The sequence below is a fragment of the Ixodes scapularis genome, unplaced genomic scaffold, assembly GCF_016920785.2.
Source record: "Ixodes scapularis isolate PalLabHiFi unplaced genomic scaffold, ASM1692078v2 PGA_scaffold7__128_contigs__length_106722199, whole genome shotgun sequence".
Classification (NCBI taxonomy): domain Eukaryota; kingdom Metazoa; phylum Arthropoda; class Arachnida; order Ixodida; family Ixodidae; genus Ixodes; species Ixodes scapularis.
Window position 1 is genome coordinate 49949123 of NW_024609882.1, and position 12485 is coordinate 49961607.

Here is a 12485-nt window from a genome sequence, read left to right on the forward strand (position 1 = left end):
CTGCCTGTTTTCGAGAGCTGGGTCGGCCGCCATTTTCAGAATGAAAAGTTTACAAAATCACGTAACTTTTGAATAAGATAACTGCTAGTGCTAAAACTTTTGCATATGGTTCCAAGCGCAAGCGCTACATAGATGAGCGTTCAGCAATGCGTAATTTATTCTTGCAATTAAAAAAAAGATGCAAATTTTGTTTGGGTGTGTTAGTCTGCAGTAAACATGAGCCCCAATATGAAATATTGCATAGACTCAATTTTCCCAGATCATGGTACAATTAATATTGCTTTGTTTTATTTCATTCTTTACAATTCTTCTAGAATTACCCTGTTGAACCTCGTCGGGTGTCACGTGCAAACAGATGTATTGACAGATGACAGATGATTGTTCACGCACCAATTTCTATACCCTGTTTTGGATCGTTATAAATTCCTATTTTACTAATTTGCAAATTAGACATAAATTCATAATGATGCGTACCTGGCATATTAAAATTTTTCTTTTTGTGCGGAGATTTACAGATGAATTTTTTTTATTATTATTATAGCAACATTTCTTTTTCTTTTGTGTTTTTAAAATGGAACAAAGCAATTATTTTGGAGAATCGCAGAACAGATGTCGCCACGGCTCCAAGCTTTGAGTGAATTTCCCGTCGACCCCCTGTGCGCGCCCCTCGTCGTTTTGCTCGAGGAAAAAAGCATTCCCGAGACAGATCGAACTTTGTATAGCGGCTTCTCGTAAACTCGATATTAATTTCGACGGAAACCCAGCAGCTCCCGAAACAAACGGTGGTCGTCTTTAAATATATTTGATTTCCAATGTCCCGAATCAACCAAACCCTAAAACGCAACAATTACTTTCCGCACTTGCAGCAGCCCCCATTTCAATATCGGTTCAAGTGTTTCCCTTCGTTCCTTACCTTTCCTTCACTTCCTTCTCCGCATAGGAAGATACAATGGATTTTGTCCCTTCCTTCTTTGTGGCGTCGTTTTTTGTTGTTTTATTTTCATTGGTAGAAGGTATCCTAAATTGATTTCATAGACACAATTTTCTATCCATCCTTTGGGACGATTTTCGCGGTTTGAGATGGTCTGCGGGTAGGGCAAAGCAAGGGATATATATGTATTTCGCATTTTGTTGTAATTTATCACGAATATTTTTGGGAGGTTATTTCAAGCTACGAGGAATGTAAACACCACCAGCGTGGAAATAGGATACGACTGTAAGAAAAAAACCACCTCAAACAAGAACCGAGCTCAGCTCCTCGTGTTAGAAGCAATAAAACAAAACAAACGTGGACACGCGATCTCTGGAGGCCGAACTAAAATCTGAGAATAAAACAGAAATTTGCAAAAGAGTTTAACTGATCGAGCTATCTCCGAAAATGCTACGCAGCGTAGATCAAAGTTAAAAAAAAAAAAATCTGTCGCAGTGATGCCGATATCGAACATCGGCATTCTCCCCCGAGTATAGGCAAGGGGTACACGAACGAAAAAATGGAAAAAGCAATAACATCGAGCGCGTCGCCAAATGATTCGTTCAAAACACGCGGCTTATTTATTCTCCGTGTCTGCACCGCCCGCATGCCCGCAAACTCGTATTGGGTATGGTCTCGCTCTCTCGTGCCCTTACAGAGTATTCGGAACAACCCGAGCGCTTTAACTTTGTGTTTTTGCCAACACCAACATCTCTATCCCAGGCGAGCGTGCGAGACCACTGGTGTTGCGTTGGCGGCGGCCGCAAATAGAAGCACGGGCGAGGAGGACGAGACAAAAATGGGCGAGGAGGTTCGAATTGAATGGGAAGGGGCTGTTGGAAGGAAACGAACCGGTGCGTGTGCGGGTAACGGTAAGAATCAATATCCGTGCAACCCCACAACCCCTGCCTTTCCTTCGCCTTCCGTCCTGTTTCGTTTCTGTTTGTTCTCACGTTCCCCTATTTTGCTTCGCACTGAAGCAAGCCTTCGAACGTCGTGCCTTCCACCGAATGAAGCTGAGGGAACAAAGCCTGGCCTGGTTGCTCTCCTGGGGGGGGGGGGGGGGGGGGGGCGGGTTCCGTGTAAATTGTGGTTCTCAGGTTTCTTTTTGAAATGTTGTCAATCTAGATGACTCTTTTTTTAACTTTATGGAGCAGCGTTACTGTTTTAATGACTAGACTTAGTTTTAGTTTGGTGGGATATCGTTATTTTCACTCTTTATTTTGGTGGCAACGCCCGGGTATGAGCAGTTCAAAGTCGATTTTACGAGTGTCCTCTGGAGCTGTCTCGCGCGTTTCCATAGCGCCGATTTCTATTTTGTCATAACCCAGGGCTCAAAGCACTGGTACACTTTACGTTACATCTTTTTGATTATTTTTGCGTTGTTGATATGGAATGCTCATTGATGTAATATAATGTTTTCTGTGCATTGTTTATTGCTTGCACAACATGATTTGTAACACTGCCGATGGCGCTCATTGCTGGTCAAGGTGAGTATTGAAGCTTTTTTACCTGCAAACCCACGTTTTCTTTAAAATCACATATTAACATAGTTAGCATTATCTAGCCTGCCCTTCTATTAGTGCTCCTTTTGTTGACAGCTAGACGTCGGTATGATTTATCGAAGTGCTTGCTGCGTTCGGTTTAAACGTGGTCCAACCAATTGTCAAGCATCCACTTTTTTCGCCTAGACACCGTGCTGCGTTCTTTTTTTTTTATTTAACTAGGTCAGCAACAAGCACACGAAAGGTCGTAAACACTGAGAGTTTAGAATTTACGTTGGTGCGATTGAGAGTGTCACTAAGATTTGTAAAATCCTAGACCGTACTCTATAATGAACCCAAATACATTCCGGGTCAGCATACGAAGTGCAGCAATATTTATTTAGAGAAAAGGTGAATGTTTATCAAATAAATTAGCATATTAAAACATGTATAAAACACAGAGCTAGATTCCCGCTCTCGGCAAGTTCATTCCGAATGAGCATCTCACCGGCGTGTGGACATAGGTAGAGATACACGTTAAATACACCAGGATAGTAATATAAATTTAACATCAAAAGCATGAACCAGTGTCACCATGTAGCACAGGAAGGCCAACCTGTCCCTGCCTAATATTATAGGTCTTATTTGTTTTGATTTTATAATGCGGAGATGGTTGAATTAAGTAAAGGTAACATCAGTTATTTATCTCATGAGCAGTAATACTACAAGTTGAAGCATAGTTAAAATGGGAGTTGATAAAACTCTAACGAGAAAACTCTCTATGCTTCATATTAACGAAAGCGCATAAGGCCAAAATTGCACGAATTCAACTGTGAAAACCTAACATGTAATAAGAAATGTTATCACAAAAATTCAAGAAATAAAAGAAAAGTTAAATGGTTTACAGACGTGAAGTCGAGAGTTTTAGCCAGTGCAATACGATTGCTAGCCTGGCGTCTTTAAAATTAATTAGGCAGTAGTGAATCTAGCGATTGCGTGACGGTACGCCGGTACGATGTTCCTATAAATAAAATGGTCAGTTTCAGGTATTTAAACTCTATAAGCATTGTTTGTGATGCTATTTAAAATGAATCCTTCCCAGCTTTCTTTTTTGGATAAAATCAGTAGTAAGCCTAGATATATTGTATGGGATTGCGCGTTTCTGGTTTATCTTCGGTAGATTTGTTTCAAACCAATATTAAGTTTTATATTTAGTGTTGTCCCATTAGACGGGTCAACACTAAAATATACAGCTTAATATTGCTTTTACTTTGCGGTGCGGTAATATCTGGCGGGCATTTAGGCCTCGATCAAGCTATAAATGTAACTAAATTGATAACTACCAATCCATTTCTTTTCGAAAGAATTGCTATCAACTACCATTTCACATTAATTTCTTCATTACCTATACGTAAAAGAAAATATTATATTCTCAAGAACAAATAAATTTTAATATTCAGTTTTTTTAGTTATTTTTGAATCAAATTACATTCGTGAAAAAGTATACTTGATATTAATCAGGCTAAGTTATAGGATAATTGCGAAGCACACCTCACAGGGGCCAGTTCGTTACTTAAAATGTTTCTTCACGATCATTTACATCTTTAATTTTGTATTTCATATTATCAGTAATTATGTATATTTTTCATAATTAACCAAACTATATTTCTCCAACATCTCTTCTTAATTATTTGTATTATATTCGACATCATGAAATGCACAATATTTACCCGCATTTGAGTATTATTAATCTGAAAGGAACTGAACCGATCCACATTCAAATTTGACTGACTTGGGGCTTGTTTAGTTGCCGAACACGGGTGTAACAATGAACTCCTACAGCCCTTTGTACACCTGGATAATTATGAGTGGGTAATCACATTTATTCCATACACTTATCATCGAGACTTTTGCAGCATGCACTCCCCGATTTTATGCAACATTAAGAAAAGCCGAAGCAACGTAACTGGTCCGTAACTAAAGCAAAACCCGCTAAAATACTCTGCAATATAGAAAATAAACACGGCTTGTGTCTCTTTTTGGAATATGATATTTAAATTAATTTTTTTATATGTCTACGTGTTCTGTAAAGCTCAAAATGCTGCATTTTATTGCGTAAGAAACTATAAACTATTCCACGTGAAAAGGGAAAGTCCAGTTTAGAGCAACATTTGTTCAGTCAATTAACGAATAATGGCCTTGTCTTTTGTTTTTCTCTATACGCTCTGGATAAAGTCTAAAACTATTGAGTTTCAACAGCTTGACTGGGGCTGGATTCAATGGACACGGCCGGGCAGGAATATGAACGACACAGTGCCAATTTTTACAGAAAATACAAAATCGAACCGAATAAATATTTTGTGAATTTAACATACACAATAAATATGCACATGCACATATCTGGAAAGAAAACACCGGAGACGACGGACCAAGCAGGGGACAAAGACAAAACGTCTCAAATTGATAGGTTTGAATTTGCCCCTTCTTCGTCCGTATATCTGCAGTTTCTACAAACATGCATAACATCAACAAGCTCGCGTGTTTACTTAACTTTTCGATCAATGCGAATTCAGTAGAAGTATGAACAAAATCTCCGAGTTTTCTTTGAACCTCAGATGAGAAGATCTGGCGATAGCATAAAAAATGCAAAGGAACTTGTCTCCAAGAATCCCAATTGTTATTGCTGAGCTTTGTAACAAAACTCTAGTAGTTGCTGACTAGATTTCTTTTTATAATCAACTTGATCTCTGGTCTTCTTAAAGAAGAAGAACAGTTCTTATGACACCTTCCCCTCTTATAGTAGTTCATCGTGCTATAGTTGCTCCGGCAGACTAAACAATGAATTGATACGTCCCAAAGTAAGCTACCTTCGGCTCCATCATTTTTGTTTTTTTCTTATTTTCATTTCCAAGACATTTTACTAAAGAACAAAACTTGCCTCCTGATAACCATAAAAAAAGTCGCCTGCTCAGCACAAAAAAAAAAGACGAACAAAAAGATGGAATATCTAGGAGAGGGCAGTGTATCCAACAAATACCGGTTGCCAACCACGGCTTCCAAAAACCAAGGGGCGCATTTCTTATCGGCCGAAAGTCGTTAAGTTTCTGGCGACCCTTCTTTTTTGACGGCACGTGGCAGTTAATTAAATTGTCACTTTCCCCCGAGTCTTTGTCGATCGCTCTTTTGAAATACGTTTTCGATGCTTTTTTGCAGGATGATTTTAAAATGGCAGAAGCAGCGGAGAAAGGTAAACCTTTAGAATTTCTTCGGGGTTCACGCAAGGCAGGCTATTGTGCCTGGCCCATTTTTTGCGTTTTCTTAAAGAAATTATTAAATAGTTGTTTTATTACCTAGGGTATCGATTTCTTTTTTTGTTTCATCTATAGAAGTTTTGTGCTGCTACTACTTTTTTATTCTTTTTTATTTGCAGGCTTAAGTTATATTTTATCTAAATGAACCTAGAAAACAGCAAAATAATAAAGTTTTCCTGTGTCATCTAAAAAAATATAACCAAATGAAGCCCTGCTCCCGGTAAACATTATTTTTTTAATTCCTGAGCTGAGCCTCTATTCAGACTTTTCGTTCGTTAAAAAAAGTATGTGCATGAATGGCAGTCTTATTTATTGACCTCCAAGATCCACCGAAGATACTACAAGTGGTTGTCACTCAAGAGGGAGCGAAAAAAAAGGAAGTGCTTGAGCGATCAATCTGTCTTAAGGAAAATTTGTATTCCTTCTTATGCGTTTCTAGGTTAGAAAAAGCTTTTATTTCTATTCTTTTTTTAAAACAGCACAGCTTTTGTAACTCGAGCCAATAATATTTTAAAGGTGCCTCAAAAGCTGAGTCAAATGATTTGAGATGGAAAGCAGAGTGCTCTCAACTTAATCAGTAAAATTACCATCCTTTATTCTTTTCACTATTTTCACACCACTTGCAAATAAATTACTTTGGAAATATGTGAAAGCACGCCATGCAGTAAAGTCCAAAACGTCTTGCAATATAAAATAAATATGCAATTTCAAGCGTGAAGAAATACTTGAATGCTTCCAGCAATCTTAGGAAAACCTTTAATTTGAAATGTAAATTTAATCTATATCAGGTACAAAACAGATTGCTTTAGTTAAAGCGTCCTACGTGGTTTATTCATTGCTCGGGAATCGGTATAATTCCAGAATATGAAAGCAACTCCAAGATATTTTAAAGATTCAAATCAATACGCCCTTCTAGAAATGTACGACATCTTGTGGCTGCTTCGGCAATTGCCACACTTTGCCGATTTTTGGGCCCGCACTCAGAGCAATTATTAAACACGATGATTACGTCGGCGTTCGGTCTCTGCCAGTACAGAGAACGCGCGTTGCGTAAGAGTTTGATGTTTACTCGGATCCAATCACGCAGTTTGTGCAGCCGAAATGGGGCCTCCCAATACTGCTCGATAGGGTCCTTGAAAAAGGGTCTCTTGTGGATGGTGTCTGACTCGTATACACCAGCGTGAACAGCCGAAGTCAGACTTTTTTTTCTATCCTGCTTAGCACTTTTGAAAGTTGGAAGTAATTTTTTTTTCACTGACTGGTTTCATAAAGACCGCCACATTGTTTACTTCATTGCTCTTTCGCCAGCTGACACATGCAAGTTGTCATTTCTTGGTTTTGTGCTAAGGTTTACGAAAAATTGTCATTTAAGATAGAACAGTATCTGAGATCGTCTTGTTCAAATTTATATGTATTTTTGTAATTTCTTTACCAGCGCTTGAGTGAAAATATTTGCGTCCAGAATTCGTAAACAAACGTTGAAAGTAAAACGGAGGAGGAAAACTATCTAAATTGTGATAAAAAGATAAATACATTACATTCCGATTCTGAATATACTCCGATTTTCTGAAGGAAGGAAAAATTGCACGAGTTTCAGCCAAAACAATGTGGATAACGAAGTATTGCTAGATATTGAACAAGATGTCCCCAAAAAAAACAAAAACAAAAACATTTAAGGGGTTTTTCACCTAAAAAATAAACTACACATCACAGAAACTCATTCTCCGCCCAAATGTAGAGCTAGAGGTACCGACTAGATGCCAATGATTAGGAAAGAATCGTTATGCTACTCAAAATATCTATGTCAGTTTCTGAATTTTTCATTGAGAAAATGGCGGCAAGTATATGGTGTTTAATGGTGTCAGTTACCGAAAACGGGCGAAAACGGGCCTACTTTCCCCATAATTTGTTTTAGGAGGAATCACTTGTAGCTTTTGATTTCAAAAACGGTTGCTTCTTGAGCTGTGGCACCTGGTACAGACAGGTAGCGCTAGAGTTGATAAAAAATGGGCGTTAGGCGATGTGTATGTATTTTTGCAGTAAAACAAACGCTGTTTTTATGTACTTTTTTGGAGGTTGGGGGGGGGGGGGGGAGAAGGGGGCGGGAGGGGGTTTTGTAGTGTCCCGGGAAGCACCCTTCCAGGAGTTATTCGTACCACCTAATTACAGCTATGTAATTCGGGACCAAGGGCATAACACAGAATAGCACAGAACGTGTCGTTCGTGAAGTATGCGTGCGTTATATTTTGCTAACCTTGGTTACAGTGAAACTCCGGGTAGTTTAGAACGCGTTGGACACACGGCACGCTCATGTGCCCACTGGGTTTTTCAGAATAATTAAGACAAGTTTAATTTTTCTTTGGGAGTGGAGCGTGTTACAAGCATGTTCTAATAAGAAGGTCCGCGGATTTCACTCCTTTCGTTGGTGATTGTAGGACATTGGGTCCTTCGTGCTGTCGTGGCGTGAATAAAATGTTATGGAAATTGAAGTAATCACGGGGCAAGAGGTGTATTGTGTCCTCTACGCTATGTGTTGAGCGTTGTCTAAACTTGTGACGTTATAGGCCTACTTCACTATTCCTTGGGCCGTTATTATTCAACCCGATATGTCGGGAGTCTACTTGGGGACCTACGATTGGGCCTTCGGTAGTCAGCTATGTCCGCCGAAGGTTGCCCATGGACTGGGTAGGTTTGACTCAGTATTACTCGCCGCCAACGGGCGCTTGCGGACTAAGTAGGGTGGACAAAGTATGACTCGTAGTCGACGGTCACCGTTGTACGAAATATGCTCGACAAAGGGTCGGTTGCACTAACACCGCTTACTGCAAATTGAAGCTTCCTTCTTAACCTAACCTGAGTTTTGGTTTAGTCCTGTTGCACAAAAATCACTTATCGCTAAATCTAGCACTAGACCATGCCTATTGTGAGCTCTCAACTTTAGGCGCTTTGCTTTTAATTGTGCTTGGATCCCGAAGTGAAAGCATGGCGACTTGTTTGTGGCGGTAAACGCTGTGGACAAAAGTGGTTGTAAAAAGTGCTTTAGGCTCCAGCAGCGTAAGAGTCTTCACATAGTGACTTTCGATAGTGACAAGGATGGAAAACATTGTCGTGTGAAGTGTTTATCGTATCGACCCTCGATTTTAAGCTGACTTTCCACTTGAGTGCGTGTTAGCACTAACTAGGCCAGGTACGCAGCTGTGGCGTTCACATTTGCCTTCTCGTTAGTTTTTTTTTGGCAATGTGCTTATTTGTATGTAGTTATTTTCGCATACCTGTAAGGTATTGCTATATACAAGCTCGTGTATTTTAAATTTCAAAGCACATCCTTTATTCTGATCGGCGTGTTGAATAGCGGTAGTCCATGATCTTGGCGATCTGCTGATTGTCAAATCTTCTGCGGTTCGCATCATATTGCGGCGAACGAATTTTCTAAATAATAAAACAACGAAAATGCAATTTCTTCCGTTTTTAGAACTTTTGGGCAATCTACAGTAAAGTTCCTTTTCTCCCAAGTAGAATTTTAGCTTTCTAAACTGTGTCGTTCTAGAATTGTAACTTTTCTGGTGAGCGCGCGTTGTAGATAAATTTGGCTGTATACCTTCCTTCGTGGCGACGACATATCATAACAACTACGATGCGAGATTCGTTCAGCACTGTATTGGGGCAGACTTCGGCGGTTAGTGCGAAGAGACCACTGTTTTCGTCGGCACGATGTGATGAACTAGTGAAAGTTTTTGTGCTTCGAAGACCGCCGCCGTCTGTTTGTTCACATAGGTACGCACGCAGTGTACTGTGCCATATAGGTCATGCCCTTCTAGGTACACATATTACCAGACGTTGTGTAATATGGTAGGTTCTAAAAATCGTGATATAATCATATCTGTATTTCGATATATTCAATGTCATTATCAGAATTAAATGCAATATTCACTTTTATTTTTGAAGTAGCTCTCTTGCAGTGCACTTGTGTTGTGGGGTGAAGTTAGCATAAAAAAACTAGGATTTTTGTTTTGGGTTGCTCTACACAATTTAGTAATATTTAGGGTGAAATTATTCCTGTCAAACAACTGGGCCCCAGCCCTAGCGTCGTTTCTTGCTTGTTCAAACATTTGTTTATCGAATTTATTAAGAAAATAATTCAGGTACTAACGCAAACATGAAATAATAATAGAGGCTGACTTGGTAATCCGAATTATTTATTTTAAAGGATTGTAGGTAATAAAGATCATAAGCACGATGTGATAATCTCAGTGTTGCTCTTCATAATTTAGATCTGAGACAGAACAGGTGAATCATTAGAAAGTAAACTATGTAAGGGTCTCGGTGTAAAGCACAACTTGTATTCATTCGCTAAACGGCAGAACTAACGTATGGTTAGAAATAGAAACCCTCAACGCCCACGCATTGAAATCAGAATAGCCTAATTCAACCAAAATAATAAAACACACGACTTCCACAAAAAGGTGGAACTTTATCGATATGCGGAAACTTTACTCAACAACACTGAGTAAGTATTTAAAACATGTAAGAAACACAGAGCCTAAAACAGTCCACTTTTTGAACTATCTGATCTAGAATTAACTATACTTTATTCTATGAGCTAGCAGAACCACACTGACTGATCTAGTATACAGATAGTCAGTAGGTTAGGTTAGGAGGTTACATGTAAAGACCTCAAGTTAGCAGTCATGCTGCATATGGAAAGTGTTCCCTTTAGAGCGGAGACGCAAACAGTCTAATATCAAAGCTGACTGATATGTCAGCACAGAAATATAAAATGTGAGCATGAAAATTTAAAGTCAGTGTCAAAATATTCCCCCATAATTATATGTTAAACACGCAATCACATAGTTGAATATATTTCGAGTTTAGTTAAAGCTTTGACACCTGTTTTTGAAAGGCAAGCATGAAAATGATAGAATTGGAGATACTTCCTTCGTTACTCACCGAAGAAACACAGCAAAAAGCAGCCGCCGGCTCCGACTACCGCGGGAAAAAGTTTGTTTACATAGCGTGAATGTTCCTCCCCGCCAATCGTATACGTTCCTCTGAGCGTTCCATATTTCGCTTTGCCTTTTCCTTCTTTATTTATGCAAAACCAGCGTTCCGTTAGGGGCACGTCTGTAAACCCAACTTAATATTGTGGCAAACTGAATTTAAGCCCGTGCTTAGCCGAGCTGTGTTTAGGACGGTAAGTCGACTTTGAGAAGATTTCCTTTTTAAGGAAAGCGACGTTGGTGCAACCGGCCGTATGTCCCATTCGCCGTTTAGGGACGTGTGCTACAGCAGGCGACCATCTGCGGTGAACGATACTTAGTCATCTTTTTGCGCACTATTTATCTTCCTCATGTGGAACGAAGCAAATGCGTCGGAGTCCAGATTTTATGATCCGGGGATCGATTGCCGCTGAGTCCTGTGATGAATCACGCCGGTTGCGATGAATCGTGCATAGTTTTGAGTATGTAGAAATTATTATGACTAAGTATGGCTTCTGTATCCTTGGAATGCTTAGGCACTGCCTTCCATGGACTATATATGTTTTTTATTACCTTGGCTTGCGTGTAAGGCTTTTTTTCACACTCTAGGGCGGTCGCATAAAAAAAAACCAACCCATAAACGCATTTTTTATTAAAAAAAAAGTTCTTTAGCTAACATGGTCTTTCTGTTGTGTTAAAAACGTTGACGTGGCAATGTTGGAAACTTAAGACCACGATAAAAATATAACTCGTTCTCACCAGTTGGCGAACGTGGGGTGATGAGACCGGGCGTGTCGTGCTCCTCCCAAGCCGTCACAATCACGTGATGCGCCACGTGACTTGGAACAGGACAGCGGACCAATAAGGCTCCACCCCGAGTCACCGAACCAGGACCGGGCCACATTCGAAGTTCCCAGTCTTGAGCGACAACTGCGAAAAAACCAGTGCCATTATGAATATTACCCTTCGTCCCATAAGCCGACTCGCTGGTTACGAACAAGTCCGCTTTTTTTTTTTGTTGTTGTTTTTTCTCCCACCAGCTGTTCACACTGCGCGTGCGCAAGATCTCGATACGCCTGAAGGAAATAGCAGCGCCTCCACCATGACGTGAGGTCACAGCCTCGAATTTTAATGTGCCCTCGCACCCTGTATTAAAAGAATGGATCTCGGCGACATCAGGTGTCGGCCCCGCTAGCGCGCGGGAACCAGATTTGCAAGACCTGAAGCGTACGTAGATGAGCTGTGTCATCAACAGCTGTATTACTTCGACACTGGGTCAACGACACGCGTTGGTTCGTTCCCAACTTCAAACAGCTAAATGTAATCGCTTTTGTTTTGTGTTACATTCTAACGCCCCAGTCCGCGGAAGTTTCCGCTGAACATTTCGACACGCGCGAGTTTGCTGTTTTTACAACCCCCTACAGGTGAACGACGAAAAACGGGTGCCGCGCTGCGGTTACTGTAGCAACTGACGCTCACGCGGTGACGTAGCCCTATGACGCACCGCCACGTCACAGAATCAACGGCGGTTGCTATGCAAATCGCCGCGCGACGACGGCATTCGTCGTCCATGTGTTTGGCGCTTAAAAGTAATATTTCTCTGCTGGGTTACGTTGGCGTAGAGTCGCGAATTATTTGCCTCACGACGAATCACAGCGGAGACGACGCGAGGAGCCCACAGGGCTAAGTATTCTATTTTGTTTGTTCTCTGCCTTATAGCGGGGATTCCGTGTTTCGGGCTTCA

General features: G+C 40.4%; 1 protein-coding gene across 1 annotated transcript in view; it reads right to left on the reverse strand.

Moving 5' to 3' along the window:
- The window catches only part of LOC115324113 (Down syndrome cell adhesion molecule homolog), a 198498-nt gene that overhangs the window by 184284 nt on the left and 1729 nt on the right, over positions 1-12485 (reverse strand). The window contains exon 2 of the mRNA XM_042286225.1: positions 11501-11671. Coding sequence (XP_042142159.1) covers positions 11501-11671 — 171 coding nt within the window. The remainder of the gene's footprint in view (positions 1-11500; positions 11672-12485) is intronic.